The sequence below is a fragment of the Botrytis fragariae genome (genome assembly GCF_013461495.1).
Source record: "Botrytis fragariae strain BVB16 chromosome Unknown tig00000061, whole genome shotgun sequence".
Lineage (NCBI taxonomy): Eukaryota > Fungi > Ascomycota > Leotiomycetes > Helotiales > Sclerotiniaceae > Botrytis > Botrytis fragariae.
The window spans coordinates 595,868-613,916 of record NW_023500994.1 but is presented as its reverse complement, the minus strand read 5'-3'; the positions used below and the strand labels follow the sequence as shown (position 1 = coordinate 613,916).

At 42.6% G+C, this 18,049-nt stretch overlaps 6 protein-coding genes across 6 annotated transcripts; 3 read left to right on the top strand and 3 right to left on the bottom strand.

The window, feature by feature from the left end:
- Positions 1-869: 869 nt before the first annotated feature.
- Positions 870-2,771, top strand: Bfra_008305 (putative glycerol kinase protein; the record flags this gene model as incomplete). Its single annotated transcript, XM_037338668.1, has 5 exons — positions 870-1,180; positions 1,228-1,761; positions 1,809-2,263; positions 2,313-2,479; positions 2,535-2,771. The coding sequence occupies 5 exons, from the start codon at positions 870-872 to the stop codon at positions 2,769-2,771; spliced, it is 1,704 nt and encodes a 567-aa protein (XP_037191974.1).
- An 890-nt stretch (positions 2,772-3,661) lies between these two features.
- On the bottom strand, positions 3,662-4,506 carry Bfra_008304 (uncharacterized protein; the record flags this gene model as incomplete). Its single annotated transcript, XM_037338667.1, has 3 exons — positions 3,662-3,883; positions 4,261-4,333; positions 4,385-4,506. 3 exons carry the CDS (start codon positions 4,504-4,506, stop codon positions 3,662-3,664), a joined length of 417 nt encoding a protein of 138 aa, XP_037191973.1.
- A 1,674-nt stretch (positions 4,507-6,180) lies between these two features.
- Positions 6,181-7,677, top strand: Bfra_008303 (putative ribosomal protein s17 protein; the record flags this gene model as incomplete). Its single annotated transcript, XM_037338666.1, has 4 exons — positions 6,181-6,484; positions 6,534-6,724; positions 6,838-7,144; positions 7,208-7,677. 4 exons carry the CDS (start codon positions 6,181-6,183, stop codon positions 7,675-7,677), a joined length of 1,272 nt encoding a protein of 423 aa, XP_037191972.1.
- A 496-nt stretch (positions 7,678-8,173) lies between these two features.
- Bfra_008302ca (uncharacterized protein) lies at positions 8,174-9,265 on the bottom strand (the record flags this gene model as incomplete). The annotated part of the gene is made up of 3 exons (XM_037338665.1): positions 8,174-8,469; positions 8,538-8,874; positions 9,038-9,265. The coding sequence occupies 3 exons, from the start codon at positions 9,263-9,265 to the stop codon at positions 8,174-8,176; spliced, it is 861 nt and encodes a 286-aa protein (XP_037191971.1).
- Positions 9,266-12,714: 3,449 nt separating this feature from the next.
- Positions 12,715-14,278, top strand: Bfra_008301ca (putative gpi anchored protein; the record flags this gene model as incomplete). Its single annotated transcript, XM_037338664.1, has 2 exons — positions 12,715-13,604; positions 13,660-14,278. The coding sequence occupies 2 exons, from the start codon at positions 12,715-12,717 to the stop codon at positions 14,276-14,278; spliced, it is 1,509 nt and encodes a 502-aa protein (XP_037191970.1).
- Positions 14,279-14,746: 468 nt separating this feature from the next.
- Positions 14,747-17,096, bottom strand: Bfra_008300 (uncharacterized protein; the record flags this gene model as incomplete). The annotated part of the gene is made up of 5 exons (XM_037338663.1): positions 14,747-15,625; positions 15,682-15,917; positions 15,973-16,090; positions 16,179-16,509; positions 16,564-17,096. 5 exons carry the CDS (start codon positions 17,094-17,096, stop codon positions 14,747-14,749), a joined length of 2,097 nt encoding a protein of 698 aa, XP_037191969.1.
- Positions 17,097-18,049: the final 953 nt, after the last annotated feature.

The following is an 18,049-nucleotide window of genomic DNA, read 5'->3' as shown; positions in this document are numbered from 1 at the left end:
TGTGGGTTGCAATGATGGTCATTTTGCACTAAAGTCAGTGCTCTTGCATATGGCGAGATTGCGGGGTAGTGGATGGCGGTGCAAGAGCCGTCTCATGAACCGAGAACTTCACTAGTCTTATTTGTTCTAGAAGCCTTCAACAAACGCAGTGGCTCTGCCACTCCATCTTCACTTGTATTTGACCTTTGCTATTAGTGGTTCTGGCTTTTAGCACACAATAATCGTAAACAATAGCATATCACACTTCCGAGTCTTGTTGGGTCAATTTCGTCGCAATAAAGGTGCAATTAGCATCATCTGGTGGTGTCCACGAATGCAGTGTGCCGATACCTGCCGAGGCATGATGAGAAAACAAGCATGGTGCGAGAAATTTGCTTGGTGAAAGCCTCAATGGGGGTAATCGTCCGAGTTCTTGACATCAATATATCGACCTGCATCTGCTGTACTATGTGAGCATTGCCCTTCATTTCTGATCAAAATTTCGCTATATCTATCCCTGAGTGTTTTCACCAGGGTTGTGCCCCCTCCCCCACAATCGCACTTTCCTTCTAGTTCTTGGGCTAGTTAAGCCGCTAGCCAAGATGCTGGTTCAATTCATCTCTGGTCCCAGTCAATATTGACGGCATAGATCGAATGGTACGATAGTATCAAACGTTTTGACGTCCGAGTGGATTGACCACTCAGTATGCAGATTTTGATGACTGTGATACCGTAACGTTACGCTAGTAAGTCAATCTGTTGGCCAATACCAAGACCATAAGACTTTGCTCGGCCACAAGATATTAGCGGAATTGGCCCCGCTCCTTCAGTACAGGCCATTCGAATTGACTAAATTGTTTTAGTAAGTTGGAGGTTCGTTTAAGCATCACATGCTTAAAATATGGGGAAAGTTTGTCCGGGCGAGGGGTTCTAGATGCCTTGCTCCATACAACCCTCTTCCATCGTGGCTACAAAATCCAGAGGGTTTGGCACATTTATCTGCGAATAGCAACATAATCAATATGGGTGACCACACTTCAGTTTCTAGCCATGAGTCTTTCGTTTCAGTGTCCAATCATGAATCTTTCATAGGTTCCATAGACCAAGGTACCACAAGCACAAGATTTCTAATCTTCAACAAAGACGGCGAGCCGGTTGCATCGCATCAAGTCGAGTTCTCTCAGATATATCCACAATCAGGGTTTGTACACCCATCAACACTGACAACGCGTAGCTGACCATGAAAAGATGGCACGAACATGATCCTCTTGAAATTATCGACTCAATAGAGGTTTGCATTGAAGGTGCCGTCAAACAATTTGAGCAGCAAGGTCATTCGGCGAGACAGATCAAAGCCGTAGGACTCACGAATCAAAGAGAAACAACAGTTGTCTGGGACCACGAAACAGGAGAACCTCTAGCAAATGCTATCGTTTGGACAGACACCAGAAATCAAGCATTAGTCAGGAAATTGAAAGCTCGACTTGGATCTAATCAACTGCAGGGTCTCTGCGGTCTTCCTCTATCAACTTATCCTTCTGTTGGTAAGCTTCTGTGGTTGATTGAAAACAATGGTAAAGTCGCAGATACATATGCTCGAGGACATCTTGCGTTTGGTACCGTTGATTCCTGGGTTATCTATAAGCTCAATGGTGGACCAAAGAAGAATGTTTTTGTTACAGATCCCACGAATGCATCGCGTTCAATGTTCATGAATTTGCATACTCTCAAGTATGATGAGCAGCTTTTGGATTTTTTCAGATTTGATATGGATAAGCTTCAGTAAGTATCTTACTCTTTCGCGATTAAGGTACACACTGACGTGGTAGTCTTCCCAAGATTGTCCGCTCATCGGATCGCGAATCCTTCGGTACTCTTACAACAGGAATCTTGAAAGGGGTTCCTATCACGGGTGTGTTAGGTGATCAGAGTGCGGCGCTCGTCGGACAGAAAGGTTTTACCCCAGGTAGAGCGAAGAACACCTATGGAACAGGTTGCTTCCTTCTCTACCATGTCGGCGACAAGCCTGTGATTTCCACACACGGGCTTTTGAGTACAGTTGCGTATGACTTTGATGGTAAACCGCAATATGCTTTGGAAGGAAGTATTGCGGTCGCAGGCTCCAGTATCAAATTTCTTCAGAATAACCTTGGCTTCGTCGACTCTTCGGCCAAGATCAGCCAGCTAGCTGAGACTGTGGAAGATAATGGCGGTGTAACTTTTGTGACTGCATTCAGTGGGCTCTTCGCACCATACTGGTACGACGACGCTCGCGGTACTCTTTGTAAGACCCATTCCGATATCTATTGACTCAAGTACTGACCAGTTAATAGTCGGCATCACAGCATATACACAAAAAGGTCATATTGCTCGCGCTACTTTGGAGGCGACTTGCTTCCAAACGAAAGCAATATTGAACGCGATGGAAAGGGACAGCGGGAAGAAACTCGCTGAACTCGCTGTCGATGGAGGCATGAGTAATTCTGATCTCTGCATGCAAGTAAGTTCTATTGTACCGTTCTTTCCATTTTGGGCAATGTCTAAAACTGTTTCAGATTCAAGCCGATCTTATTTCGATCCCGGTTGAACGACCAAGAATGCTGGAGACAACAGCATTGGGTGCCGCCATCGCTGCAGGTTTTGCTGTGAGAGTTTGGGAAACTTTTGACGAACTCAAGAATATTAATACCGTAGGCAAAACTGAGTTTCATCCCAAAATTACTCCAGAAGAAAGTAAAGAGAAGTTTTCGCGATGGACGAAAGCAGTCGAGATGTGTAAGGGTTGGGTTTAGAGGTTAGAAAGTAGAAACAAGAAGTTTGCAGATTTTTGGATGCGTACCTAAGTAGTTCATATACCGTACCCGCGTATCTCAGATGTGGTCGCGGCCCTGTTCATTTGTTTGTCTCTTTTCACGAATTCCCACGAATCAGATTCTGCCACAAATTTCATCACATGACTTGACGCATATATAGCACGTGATTGTGCTTCAAGTGACTTTGATTCTTTACACCTCAGATGTGCCAGAAAAGAGCTGGTGGTGCCTACGTTCACTTTAGTTTCAAGCTTGTGAAGTGTTTCGGAAATTCCACTTCAATGTGGCTATTTCGACGCCCTTGGTTGAGAAGGGAATTGTGTCAAACGATGATATTGGAAAGCCTGATTGAGTATTCAAATTCCAATCCCTTAAGTCAGATTTCTGATCTCATTTCAGTCTTCAAGTGAATATGGTTGAATATTTGACATGACTATCATCACCTATTGTTACCATACCTAAGTCATATATCAGTTTGAATGCCGTCGATATTGGGAGTCAGAATGGGAATGGAAGACCGAAATGCTTCATTTTCAGGGATAGTCTAATGTCATACTCTCATCCGATTCGGAATGATTACTTGAAGAATTTTTGTATGATATTTCAGTAGACTGCATATATTTTACCGAAACTTACCTCCATATAACCAAAGAATGCGGCCAAAAATGTCAAGTATGTTGTTTGTGATATCCGAAAAGTTCGGAGGTCAGATCATTGTTCGCACATTCTCCATCTAGTCTAATCTCATTCCATATTACTAGAATAGGTGTGGGTATATATACAGAATCAAATAGTTGAGGTTATCGACCATCTACCAACCATACAGTATGCCTCCTTTCCTTCACCGTCGTAAGTCCTTGAACACTTTATTATGCGGCAGAAAGTTCGAAATCTACATTGCCAGCATTCACCTTCGCTCCACCAATGCAAGTACTGGTGAAAGGACTGTCTCCGCACACCGCTCGCGCTGCTCTCATACATCCTTCCCACCTACCTTTCGTGATGTCAATTGTCTGGCCAGATGTAGCAGCATTGAGTTTCAAGAGCGCAGTGCCCGATTCTCCGGTTGTTGACGTAGGCTCGCCACCGCACTATTTTACAAAGTGTTAATTTGATGGTCTGATGCAGAGATATAAGTAATGACTAGTATTTTCAAATTCCTTTCCGCCCCTCCTTCATCAAGCCCAAGGATGAACTACTTGGTTCCCCCAATTTTTCATCCCTTCTTGTCGTGGTGGGTGTTTATGATAGAGATCTTGTGATTTGCCTCCGAAGAAAGCATGAAATGATCGAAAAATGATTCAAATCTAATTTGATATTTTCACTTGAAATATGTGCATTTAATTTAACCCTCTTATTCTATTCGGCTGATATCCTTCCATATACTAGTAATACTTCATACGTCTTTCTCCCCTCTCCTTTTCTGTAAAAAAATTTCTCTTCTCCCAAAATAAAGAAATCAACTCACTTGTTGAATAGTTCCTGCTATACCCCCACAAATTCCGAGAAGAGCCACGTTGATATCATGGGATATAAGGGTTCTGGTGAATATATCAGTACTTGATAGTTTCATTCCATCGTTGAATACTTACGTTGAAGGATCGGTACATGTTGTTCCCGTAACTGCATCGGGATTTACAGTTGTAGATGCTGGAGCAGCGTTGACGACAGCCATGGCTCCGAGGATTGCAACAAATAGTACTGAATGCATCATGATTGTTGTTGTTTTCTGCTTTTAATCGTGACAATGAAAGGTAAAATAATGTGATAAGAATATACACTAGGAATTAAAAACACTTAACGAAAGACGTGCCAGACGTGAGAAGTAGATGAACAGCAAAAACGAGTAAGTGAGAGGGGGAAGATACTAAAGACCAGGAAAACAAAGAGAAGATGGTCAGATCTTTGAGGAAAGGGTCTTATATCATTTGCATGTTCTTGGGACGAAAAGTGTGCTGCTTTGACACCTGCCCACATGTCCACACACCTGTAGCAGCGTGGGTGTATTTCTGGCTGTTTACCCTTGTTGCCAAGACGACGTTCATGGAAGAAAACCAACAATAATTGAGGGTAAGCTAGATCTGTTTGATGCAAGTTTGAGCAGCACTTGAGTATCTTTGAACCTTGTTCAAAATTCTGGGATTATATCTGCCTGGCATGATCAGACGAAGCTCATGAACTCATAAGGAAGAATACCATGCAGAATCAGATTATATGGAAGAAAATGGCAATCTGGTATGAGTAAGGCTGAGGGAGGGGGTTCTAGCAACCAACTGATCAGTCTCATCCAATGCAGCCTTTCATCCCATGGCCACCTATGATGTTGTTGTCTTCGTCTCATGTTATCCGCTGTACATGTTCTGAGACAATGACAGGGATGGGGTTATCCGGCGATAAGATAAGATGCGCAAATTGCTTTTCGATGCTCCACGCCACCATCAACCATCAACCATCAAAATACTAACATTAATAACTTCTTACATGAATTTTGGATATATCATCACATTCTGGACAATGCCAATATTCACATTGTCAAAAAAGCTCAGTTGAATGCCGATGTCTGTGGCATAAGTTGATGCATTCAGCCCTCCCTGAAGTTTTGGGGTTCAGGGGTGTCATATTATTGCTGCTTACAATTCCAGACGCGAGGTTTTCATCTCTTGCAACAACCGTATCATATTTTGACATTTGAGACATGTTCATCCCAAGCTACAATACCCATGACAATACTGAAAGACTTCTCGTCGTTAAGCTTTTCTGTCATAGGCCTCGTATCTCTTGCGTCTTCCCCAACAGCCGTACTAATATTGTCCTCCTTGCAATTTATCTTCGTTCTATCAGATCAAAAGGCTGGGTTACAATAGCCCTGCATTACCTGTTATCCTCTGATTCTTCTTGGGACGAAACTGTAATACAGCCTGTTCATATCTCCTGGAAGCCGAAACCAGTAATCGAGATGGGTGAATCAAACAGGCTGATACAAGTGCAATTGACAAAATGCAATTCTTGCTAGCAAATGAAATTGTCGAATCTGGTCAAGATCAAGCTGGGCTTACCATCCATCGTCGGCTCACGGCACAGACATGTCAGTTGAGATTCAAAGAGAATACATATATGAGTGATGATGCTGCCGTCATGTAAAAGTCTTTTGTCATCATAAGTCTTAATCTCGTCTTTCTCGATTCACCTTCTTTTTGTGCGCATACGTTCTTTCTTGATATTTACATTCTTTTTCGTGCTTTGATAGCACTTTCTTCATTCTTTCATCTGAATTTGCACGACTGCGTCGCTTTTACACATTGTAATATATATACCATATCTTTTATACTACATATCCCTTTATTACGAAAGCACAAAAGGCACGAGAAGCGATCAATCAAAGATTATAATGCGTTTTCAGGCAGTAGCTCTCGCTCTCTTTGCTTCAACTGGCCTGGTCGAGGGCCTAAATGCAAGGAGACACCAGGATATCCACAAACGTGCCACGGCAACGAGCGGCGATGACACTAGTCTTACCCTTGCACAAAACGCCATCGCAAGCGGCTCATTCAGTGATGGACTCACTGAAATTGGTGGTAATGAGGCGTTCGAGGCCGCTTCTGCGACTTCGCAAAACAACTTTATAAACTTTTGCGCAGGAGAAACTCTTACCAATGGCCTTCAAATTGTAACAGGGTCTTGTAATGGAATCCGTGAGTGCCTTCCCATCTCTAATCTGGCATCTACTCATTTGCCTTCCAGCAATGGGTCAAATCCCCGCGAAAAACAAAATGATGTCGTCGATCATCACATTCCCTTTGGCTGGTAGCGCAACGATACAATCCGATACAACATTCAATATTACTGTCCAAATGTCCAACATAACTCCAGGTTCCTTTTCTAATGCGGATTCCACTTACTTCTCCGCTCCACAGCAGCTTGATTCATCCGGAGTAGGTCTTCTCACTTCGCACTGCTTGATGTCCACTTGATATCTAAATCCATCATTGTCCTTCTGATGTCCTCTGCTTGCTAGGCTATTGCTGATCATTATATTTCATTGTAGGTAGTGATTGGGCATACACACGTAACTGTGCAGGATATGGGGTCCAGTCTCAATCCAAAGGGAACTTTGGATCCTACTCAATTCGCCTTCTTTAAGGGTATCAATGATGCTGGAAACGGCCAAGGACTTCTTTCGGCTACTGTTAGTGGCGGCTTACCGGCTGGTAACTATCGCGTGTGCACGATGGCTTCATCAACTAATCATCAGCCTGCCATTATGCCTGTCGCCCAGCGAGGTACAGCAGATGATTGTACTAAATTTACTGTCATTGGATCCGGAACTACTGCAAACGCTGCATCTAATAATGGTAAGTCAATACTTTCTCTTTCTACCCATTTATAGAACGAAAAATCATGCTAACAATCTTAAGGTTCCGGCGGGCAAGCTGCCGCAGCTCTAGCAGCCAGTGCAGTTGCAGCTGGTCCGGACAATACCAACCCAGTGGCGAGCTCCTCCGCAAGTTCGATAAAATCAGCTTCGTCTTCTTTCTCTGCAGCGAAAGCGTCCAAAACTACCACTTCCAGCATCGCAAAAAGTGTACCTTCCATTACATCATCATCGGTACCTGCCTCGAGTAGCACATCACCTGCTACTTCATCTTCTGCAGGCTCCTCGACTTCTGCACTAGGAGGTATAGCGGCACCACCCGTCACCAACAGTGGAGATTCAGCTCGTCCTTTCTCGGTCAATGGCAACACATTTGTGAATGAAGCTGCGGCTTTACAAAGAAGTTGCGATATACAGTTCAATGCATGTGCGGATGCATTCAATGGTGAGACTGCAAGTGGTTTTGACATCGGTGACTGTCAGACGCAAGAGAATTCATGTCTAGCTGGGTAGTGTGGCGGTCTTGGATGAGGGTTATCTAACGTCTCTCATGATTGTTTATGTACGACAGAACATTGATGGCGTTATGAGATGATTTCACTGGAGCTAAATGAATTATGTATTTTATTTCTTATGGGGAGAGAGAACCAAACGATCGAGTGATGTTTTTAGTTTGATTAAACATTTTTTCAAGATATATCATTCATATCTGACGTAATTGTGAAATCTATCGGCACATGAAGATTGGCTGATGGATACGAGCATGCAAGTCCCATAGGCCTAAATAGGTATCGTAAGAAAATGCTAGTGGATCCTGAGTCATATAGTCTTAATTGGTCTACACATTTCAAACTGTTCGTCGTGCTTTCATAAGCCTTAGATCAAAGACATCGACACCCAAAATTCCTCTGAATCTTCAAAAGAAATTGACGACAATGTAAACGGGGCTTGGGTAACTGTTCTAATTCGAAATGGCTCAAAAACTTTATACCTTAAAATTTTTCCACAATTACAAAAACATCAGTCCCACTGCAGAAGCAACAGCCATCACGACCCATCCATATATCTGAAACCCCGTCGCCACACTAGGTACCCCACCAATAGCCTTACTTCCCACCATCGTTGCATTTGCTTTCAGACAGCTCAGACTCGCCGTTTGAATCCCATGTGCTTCATTGCGCTGTATAACCAGAAGCGGCCAAATTTTAGTAACAGCGTTTTCGTAGAAAGTTGTGTTACTCGCATTATGGACCCAGGATGCACTGAAGAAGTATCCGCTTCCATCGGCGTCACTTCCATTGAATCCTAGTATACTATTAGAATTAAAAGGAAAGAGGATTGGACTAGACGCTAGAAGAGAGCATAGTACATACCACCCCCGTAACTCCCTGCAATTTTATCATCGCAATTCGTGGGGATTGATGGTGATGTTGGATACTGCGCGGATATATTTGTCAGGTCGGCGTTGTTTAAGTATTCTTGTACACATGTCTCGCCTAGCGTTGCGTAGCAATTTCCTGTATCTCTTTGGCCAGAAACAATTACATTTCTACTGGAGATTTCGAGGATGAAGATGGTTGTAGTCCATGTTGAGTTTTCGACCCAGTTTTCAAGAGCGTTGATTCCGATTACAGAGTTGGTGATGACGTCTGTTGCAGCGTCTGTGTAGTTGAGATTTGTGACTTCGGTCACATTCAGAGTTGCTTGCCACTAGAGGATTTTCTGTCAGTGATTTCTGTTTTCAAGACGGGCTTGTTTATATCTGGAAGGTTGTAGCTCTCTTGAAGCAACAAAGAGAATGCAAAATATCATGCACAACACCCAAGCTCAAATCTCAAGAGGATAGATAATACGAAGGTCCAGAATTACTGACAAGAACATTCTGAACGGAATCAAGATTGGCTCTCAAGTTGTATACTTCAAGGTCCACTATTCCTGTTGCGTTTGGGGAAGTATTGGCCTCTCGGAAGGCAACTATATCTTCAGTGGGACCAGCGCCATATCCAACATATGGGTAAATAGTATCATCTTTATTAGCGATAGTCAATGCAAATGTTGTACAAAGGCAAAAAGTAAAGTATGGTAAAGAGTTGGGCCACATTTCTGATGGATTGAAGATTTCTAGTAAAATGACTGTCCCGGTCGTGAGCTCTTGTGCTCAGCGATCGAGGGAGAGTTTATAGAAACCACAGTTTTATTTGAACATATGAATCATACGTCTGGAAATCCAGAGATACCGCAGGTATGATCTACTCTGCATTCTACAAGGGGCTTCCTCAGCCCTCTCTGGGGTAAGCTTACAGGATCGTTGAAACGAGACGCTACGCCACCATCGCAACATGTTGGTAGCTTACTGTTTGTTAGATAGGGGATTGCTGAGAAGCAATTCCAAAGATGAAACCTGTGCTCACATGCTCAAGAGTAGTTCGCTATAAGCAAACTTGCTATATGGTATTCCAGCAAAATTACACTGCCTCTGCCATGTCCGATGCTCCAATATGACATCATTGAATATGATCATAAAATCATAATATGATGATTATGTCATGTGAATGCCGTGCCACCAGCACTGACAGGTGTGTCTTTTCTTTCGAGGGAATGCAAAATCAAAGGGTTAGTTCATCACGCATGGCATGATGTGCAAGATGTATCATCCCACAGAAACTGAACATCAGATACTCCAGCAATCCCTTGGATGACCTCTGCTATTAATCAGTATTCCCAAGTGGAGAGATCCTGGAGTAATGCTAACAGATCCTCGTGATGTTCGGTTACCTATGCAGTAAAGCTTCTGTGTAATAGCGACAGAGGCAGGATATAGGTCAGGTTGTTCTATCAATACCATTTGATCGGAAGGAGAAAAATAGAGAAAAGCCAGAGTAACTAACTGTCTGTATATATTGAATAGAAGAACGCACAAGACAATGTGTTTAGTGGCGTAGTGTGAATTTCGTTAAAGCAATGAAAATAAAGTGGTTGAGATCGACGAATGTTTGATACCGACTAGAACAATTGGAAAGTAGTCTGAGAGAATGAATTACAGGAATTTCCAGTTTTGCGTGCTTATTTCTTCTATGAATAGAGAGATCTCATCATAAGTCAAAACCATAGGAATGAAATATAAATTCGAAATTCTCATTTGGTGAATGTGGTGAATGTTCAGAAAGTCCTAAGGGAAAAGTGAGAATTTTAATCACACCCCTCTGAGAGGGAGTCGAACCCCAAGAATTTGTGACGGACAATCTTACGATATGCAACAAAATTATTGGAGAAAGGAGAACGACACGTGATACTGACCAATAAAAAAAATCTCATTGGCTACCAGCTTCGGAGTAATGTCGGGAATCAAGAGCGGCTTAAAACATCACTCTCCTGACAAAAATGATGTGCCACAAAAACTTTTTATATCACATAAAATCGCTATCAAAAATCAGTTCGTTGTCTTCAATTTGAATACTGTAGCTAGTAGCTATCTTTAAATCCAAAAAAATTTACTCCCAAAGATGCAAAAAGAATGAACATGAGCTCAGATCTCTCTGACGGGGAGTCGAACCCCGGTCTCCCGCGACTTGTCAAATTGATGACAAGCGGAAATCATGACCGTTAGACCATCAAAGATACTTGATTTTTTGTTGTAGAAGTGATGATTATTTAAAATTATATTCGAATTTTCTTTACCCCACACAGACAGCATGAAGGAGTTCTTGCGTCTTTTGATTGGATGTGTAACCGAAAGAATTTTCATGTTAAAACCACGTGAGACGCCCACCTCGAAACACTCCTCGAACCACACTATTTACTGATATATTGATTGATCTAATAAATGAAATCAGCTGGATTCATGTGTTAGCAATCACGGAGCAGAGCGAAAATAGAAGTCATCCCAAAGGAAAAAAAAGTTTTAATCAGTTGCGCCTGTCTCAATCCGAACTTTAGAACTGTCGTTCTGGCCTATTCTGTGAGAATATTCTCAGACTAGACGGATAGGATGAATTAATCAATACGGAATAGAATGATTGTATAAGAAGAGAGTGTGGAAACAAATGGACGCCAATCAAGAAATTAATAATTTCCTAGTATCTTGACCAAACGATAACATTCATACTTTGAATTGAAAAGTTAGAATAAACCTTCGGGAAACGAAGGATTGGACGAGAAGGTGTAGAAGTTTGGACAGGGTGAAAGGAAAGGATAATATTTCTCCTGCGCTGGTCAATGGTTTGTCATTCAACCAGAATGCAGTCTCAGGTTGGAATTAGCTCCTTTTCAAGTAAAGGTATTGACTATCATGACAAGTTGTGTTCAAGCGAGTATCTACAACTTCAAGAGAGCAGGAGAATCCCAGCTAACTCCAAAAGCTATCTATTCATGCGTATTTTCTACTCTTGCGGATAAGAACAAGGGAAGATCATGTCCAAAGGAAATGCCGGCTGAGATAAATTCATATCAAAGGTGGTGGCCGATTTGTCGAATGATAGCGCCGGGCTAGTATATAGAGGCAAGACGGCAGCAATTACACATGTTATGAGTTGGTTGTCGGCAAGAATTTTTGTATGTATATCTCTTCCGTTGAGGCCCACGATCAACCATATGTAGTATCTAATGCTCAATCGCAGGATAGAATGTTGTCTGCAAAAAGCGGCCTTGATGGATTGGCCAAGTATGTCAACGATTCAAAAGGACAGACGACATATAAAGAATTGGGGATATCTCATCAACTTTGTGGAAACCTTGCCGTTGTTTGCTTCATTATGAGTTCTCTGAATCTCTTTTAGCTTTAAAAGCTGGGATCCCACAGTCTTCAAGAACGGCGCTCACGAAAATTAATGGCAGCGAAGATCTCAAACAAAGCTACCAGCAATTTTAGATGTTAAGTCAGGTTTTAGGTCAACCTAACAAGAAATTGTAAGTAACTAGACACTCGACTCCAGGAATCAATATCGACTTCCTTTCTCCCTTTCACCCAATTCCTCACGTGGGAATTCTACCTTGTACCTACCAACATCAAAATTCAATTGCGCATCAACAATACCAAACTTCATCGAGGTCTAGATCTTTCAATTTCAACAACCATACTATTATATAGATAGAGTATGGAAGAGCCAAAGTCATTCAGCTTATCTAATTTCCCATTCATGACATGAAAAGTGGATATTCCCCACCCGGGACGAACATACGGGGTACTTTAATTTCCGCAATCTATCCCAGTCTACTTTAATATACTTTGCGAACTTTTTGGGATGCGAATCATAACCGTTACCATCTTTATTTTCTTCACCCGTATCCCCTCGGATTGAAAGGTTCAAGACTGGCTGGTAGATTATTCTTTGGTTGGAGACAATTGCCGGATCTACCCCCACAAGCTCCTATTGTTATTGATGCTGTTTCATATAGAGACACGCGGGATTGCAGATTGCAGGATGTTATAATTTGTTGGAATCTCCCATATGGAGTTATTTAAATGTTTCTAACCTTGATGGTTTCTTTTGGTCCTTAGCAATTATTTCTATTTCTAGTCACTCTTTTACTAGCCAATTGATACATATCAGAATGGCTCGCACACTCCTTTTCCAACTTTTTCTTTTCGTAAATACTACATTCGCTTTCGTTCATCCTGGCCTCCTCGTGTCTGAGACCGATATCACACGCATCAAGTCCAAGCTCACCCAAAAACTCGATCCATGGCAAAGCTCATGGGACAAACTCACCAGCATTTCCTACGGTCAATCAAACTACACAAACAATGCTGTCGCGCGCGTCTATCGCGATGCTACTACTGATATAACCGCCAACGCCGAACTTCTCTGGCACGATGCAGCCGCGGCTTTCGCACTCGGATTGCGGTGGAAAATAGAGGGGGATGCTCAGTATGCTGAAGCTGCAGCGGCCATTCTCACTGCGTGGGGAGAAAAGCTAGAGAGTTTCGATGATGAGGGTGTGGATGATCAATATCTTACAACTGGTTTGCAAGGTCACGAATTGATTAATGCTGCAGAACTCATCCGAGACTATGCACCCTTTGCGGAGAGCGGTTTGGCTACTTTCACTGCCATGTTTGAGAGGACTTTTTTGGCTAAGAATCTATATTTCCTCAACCATAGCGCTGGATCGGAACATAACGTCAAGCATTTCTTTGCCAACTGGGAACTTTGCAATATGGCCTCTGTGATGGCATTTGGTGTTTTGACTGACAATTCTACTCTATTCGACTACGCAGTCAATTATTTCAAGACTGGATCTGGAAATGGTGGAATCAACAATTGTATTTCTAATCTCGTTACCGAGCCAGAGACGGGAAAAATCATGGGACAACCCCAAGAAGCTGGACGTGATCAAGGACATACCGGTCTCGATTTCCAGTTGCTTGGAGTTCTTGCACAGCAGGCCTGGAATCAGGGCGAGGATCTGTATGGTTTCAACAATAGCAAGATTTTACTCGGGTACTTGCTACCTTATTTCACAGATATGTAGAATTATCAAGCTAACATCCCTCAGTGCGGAATACTACGCGCGTTACAACCTCAACAACGATGTTCCCTTTGAACCCTACACCAACGGCATAGTATCCTACACCGAAATCAGCGACGATTCCCGCGGTTCCTACCGCCCCACATGGGAATTACTCTATGCGCACTACGGACAAATCAAAGGCGTCGAAGCGCCCTGGACGAAAGAATACATGAACTACACCGTCACCACGATGGGAGGTTTCGAAGGCGGAGCAGGTTCCTGGGGCGAGGGATCAGGTCATTACGATAGTCTTGGATGGGGTTCTTTACTCTACCATTTGGATCCTGAGGATATTGCTACGGCGGGTAATAATTCACTCGCGACTGCGAATTCTACAAGTACCACTATTGCCTCCGTTTCCACATCGACTAGCGCCCCAAGCTCGACAGCGCCCGTGGCAAATCTGAGCTCTGTTATTTCGAAAGAGGCAATTGCAACTACACTTCCAGCAGCTAGTTCCGCTAGTACTCTACAGACTGTTGTTATTCCCACAACATCTGCCCTTCAATCAGCGTCCCCAAGTCTCACAAGCTCAGCCGTAGCTTCTACTCCAACTGCAACTGGAGACGAAGAAGAAGATGATGAATGTTTTGAAATGGAGTAGATATAGGTGCTGGTGCGCCTCGCAACTGCGACCAATCGAGCTGGTTTGTATTCCACGTGTAGGTAAAATTCTTATTCTCTGTACATAAATTTATAGAAATTCTCAATCATTGATTGCACTTTTGTGTGAATTTGCACGGATTGAAGTGACTATTGGTTGTGCACAAGGTAGCAATCGAATTCTATGTGCAAATTTCTTTGAGATAAATACCACGATAATTGGCCTTGGAGTTGAGATTTTCCAGGTTCTGATCTAATGTAACAAGGCCGAATGAAGATGATGTGAAAGTTTGATTAAAAGTACTTTTTATTAAAGACTACAAATAAATGTTCTATAGGCCTGATACTTGAGAAGGAAGTGAGTGAATGAAGTAGGCGATGCAATTCGTTTTTATCCTCCATATCCTTTCACAGTCTGGATTCAAGTACCAAATCATGATTCATAAGTTTCTTTCTTCCCATTCATCCCTCACTTCATATCAAAAATCCTCCACAAGCCCGCAATCGGATTGATAGTCGCTTGTCTATACAGATCCTTTTTAAAAATGTTCTCTCCCAACTTCAAATGTTCAAAATTTCTCATCTGCCAGGATTTCACCGCCATCATTCCTTGCAGTGCTTCTGGCGAAGTATCTCCTAGTAAGATTCTTCTCTCTTCTTCCGCTTTTGCTTGTTGTTGCATTCTCAACTGCATTTGTTGCCAGTTGTCATAATAAGCTTGGTCGTAATCCAAATTGGCGTATAAAATATCAGGAGCAAAGTCTTGTGTTGTAGGTGTTGCGAGTCCATAATAAAACTGTGAATTAGATGAGGGATCGATCGTGTATCCGGTACTGTACTGTGCGTTCATGTATTGATTCCCAGCAAAAGGATCATGAGCATTGTTCAATACTTGGAAGTTCGTGTCCATTCCAAAATCTTGATCCCAACAACTCAACTCCAATGGATTGATATTCTTCGTGTTTGCTCTCAAAACCTCCAACATCATTCCATATCCTCCATGTCTTATTTGAGTTATTCTTTCTTGCCATGCCACACCCCATATTCTCTCTTTGTAGGGTGATGGAACCGCTACCATCATATCTATGAACACAACTGCCGATATCGCAAGGGAACATGCGGAAAGAAATGAAGGTAGCCAATCACGTCGAGAACGAAAGTCGGAGGGAGCGAGTGCGAGGCTTTGATATTCTTTGAAAGCTCTACGCATTGTGCTGCGTGTGGTGCGGATTTTTTCGAGGAGATTAAGAACTGGAATTGGAGCTGGCGGCATCGTTGTTGTGATAAAGCATTTGTATAATTCGCAACATTCGATCAAAATCCTGCAAGAAGCTTCGAGAGATTTGTTCTATATATGAACAGGTCAGAAAACTTTCTTGAAATGATATGAACAAAGGTACTAACAGGTTGGAGAATGGATTCTTGGTATGTTTGAGCTATGGCCATTAGATCTGAGTATTTCTCGTCGAAGACTCCGGTTGAACGAGCCTGTTCTTGTGCTAAAACGAAATGATCTCTAAATACGGTATTGTCAAAATCGTGATCGAATGCTTTTTCGGCTCTCTCAGCCGAAAACATACGCCAAGTTTTGGTTTTTAGTGTATTTCGAGGAATGGCGCGGAGATTTTCTTCCATATGTGCTAGGGCTTGATTAGATACTGTATGTTCTAAGGATGATTGAAAGGAAAGCCGAACATGGTAATAGATATAAGACTAGGCTTTCCAGATTTTCCGTTCTCGTCCCTTGAGTGCTTGGAGCGACATTGAAGTTTGATACTCTGATGCAAGAATCGCAAAATCCTGATATCATGTGCTGTGGAATAGTCAAGTCAGTCGATGTTCATCAAGAGAAGTTTTTCACAATCAACAAGTGGGTGCTGCGAAAGAAAAATATAATTTACGTTTGAATTATGCTTGCGGCATCTCCAGCAAAGTGAAGCGTCACTTTCCCACCATTCGGAACCAGATGAAGGTTTTTGAGAGGCAGAAGAAGTGAATTCGCGCCGACGCTTGGCATTTGCGACCCTTCTTGGACGTGATGAGTTAGGATCCGGCGACGGGGAAGGGCTGGAAGATTGTTTTCGTTTTCCTTTCGATAATGAAGGCGGTAGTACTGGGCCTAGTTGAATTTCCAATGGTTGCGAAAACACATCAACCTCACCGTACAGAAATGGATCATTTACACCTACGAGAGTTGTGGGATGTGTCGCAGAAGATTGGTAGGAAATCGGTCTTGATAAAGGATATTAGCCAGAAATTCGTATACTTGGGTGATGAGATACTGACTGTGCATTTTGGACTTGTTGTTCAGGATAGCGAGAATGTGGAGGAGTTTGTCGAAGAGGTAGTAGCTCATCGGTTGCGGATTGTTGAGGATGCCTCGATTGGGTCTTGACAGACTGATGAAAAGTCTCTGTTTGTGTAGGTACTGGTGCTAAGTATTTAAGCGCTTCTGGTAGTTGCTGAGGCTTGTGATTTTTCGTTATATTTGTAGGTTTGGCGATGGTATGTGAACCATCTAGCAGATCCAGTAAAGATTCCTCGGTCACGGAGGACCGTTCCAGGCTATTAGGATCACGAGATGATCTCGACGTGTCGGACGCATACTGACTTTCCAAAGTGTTCACCGGCAGTGGAACTGTGTATCCGAAGTCAGGGTCGTTATAGCTGTTATCGTAATTCCATTGCTCAATCGTATCGATGATATTCTGTTGCATTGGACCCTGATATTCTGAGTCGGTGCCAGGAGCGGGGGCGGGGATGAAAGAGTATTCATAAGGCTCGGATCGGCCTGGTATTTGTCGGCTTCCTTCACTCATAATTTGAAGCCGATATTGGTATGGAATCGATCAATAAAAAGTCAATCGTACCAGAGATCCGGCTCATGGCTTCATTTAACTACTTTACGAAGTAATGCTTTGTGGATCAAAGTTGATGATCAAGCGGAGCATTAACAAGTCCGGTTCAATTTCCGTCCGTCAACATGGATCACACCAAAAAAATAAACGGTGTCAACTCCACAAGAAGCTCGGAGTGTTAGTTGCACAGTCAATATCGCTGCAGGGGTTTCGATCAATATGATTGCTGCGATGTGATAAAAGGTCGATAAGTACCGAATGCAACCTCTCTACTCGGTTCAAGGAACATCCGTGATAGATGATCTTTCTCGATTGATGGTGAGAATATACGTCCATGTATGTATATACTTGATGGGATAGGAGATCATTCTACTGTACCTCGCTCGATACTCCGGAGCTTGCACATGAAGCTTGTGTTCTATAGATGCATGAGAAGATCTGGGCAGGGCAGAGACTCTTTAGAAGTGGCTTCCTTCTGCCGAATACCATTTGCTAGTTTCGGTACTTGTGAATGTATCGAAATCTTTGAATGGAAGAAGAAATAAGGATAAAGTTCATGGTAAAAACAAATGGATATTCTGTTCTTTTTCCGTCTGAGGTAATGATTTTCGGCCATTCCGAATTTCTTGGCATATCACTTCCCCATAATGCTGGTCAATGTAAGTGAGTGTTCCTTTTGGCCGTGTGTTGTTCCACTACCTTGAAAACCCTTCAAACGGGAAGAAGAATAACTAGCTCCCTCCCCACTCTGTACCTAGGTAGCTTCTTCAATATTGATGAAGTATTTCTTTTCGAAAAGTAGACATTTGACAGTTTCGTTGTCAATGGCTGATGTCTCACAATTTTCCTCATCGTATCAATATTACTCGTTCTCATATTTTCATGAAGGTTCAGACACTTCTTTACCCCTTCAT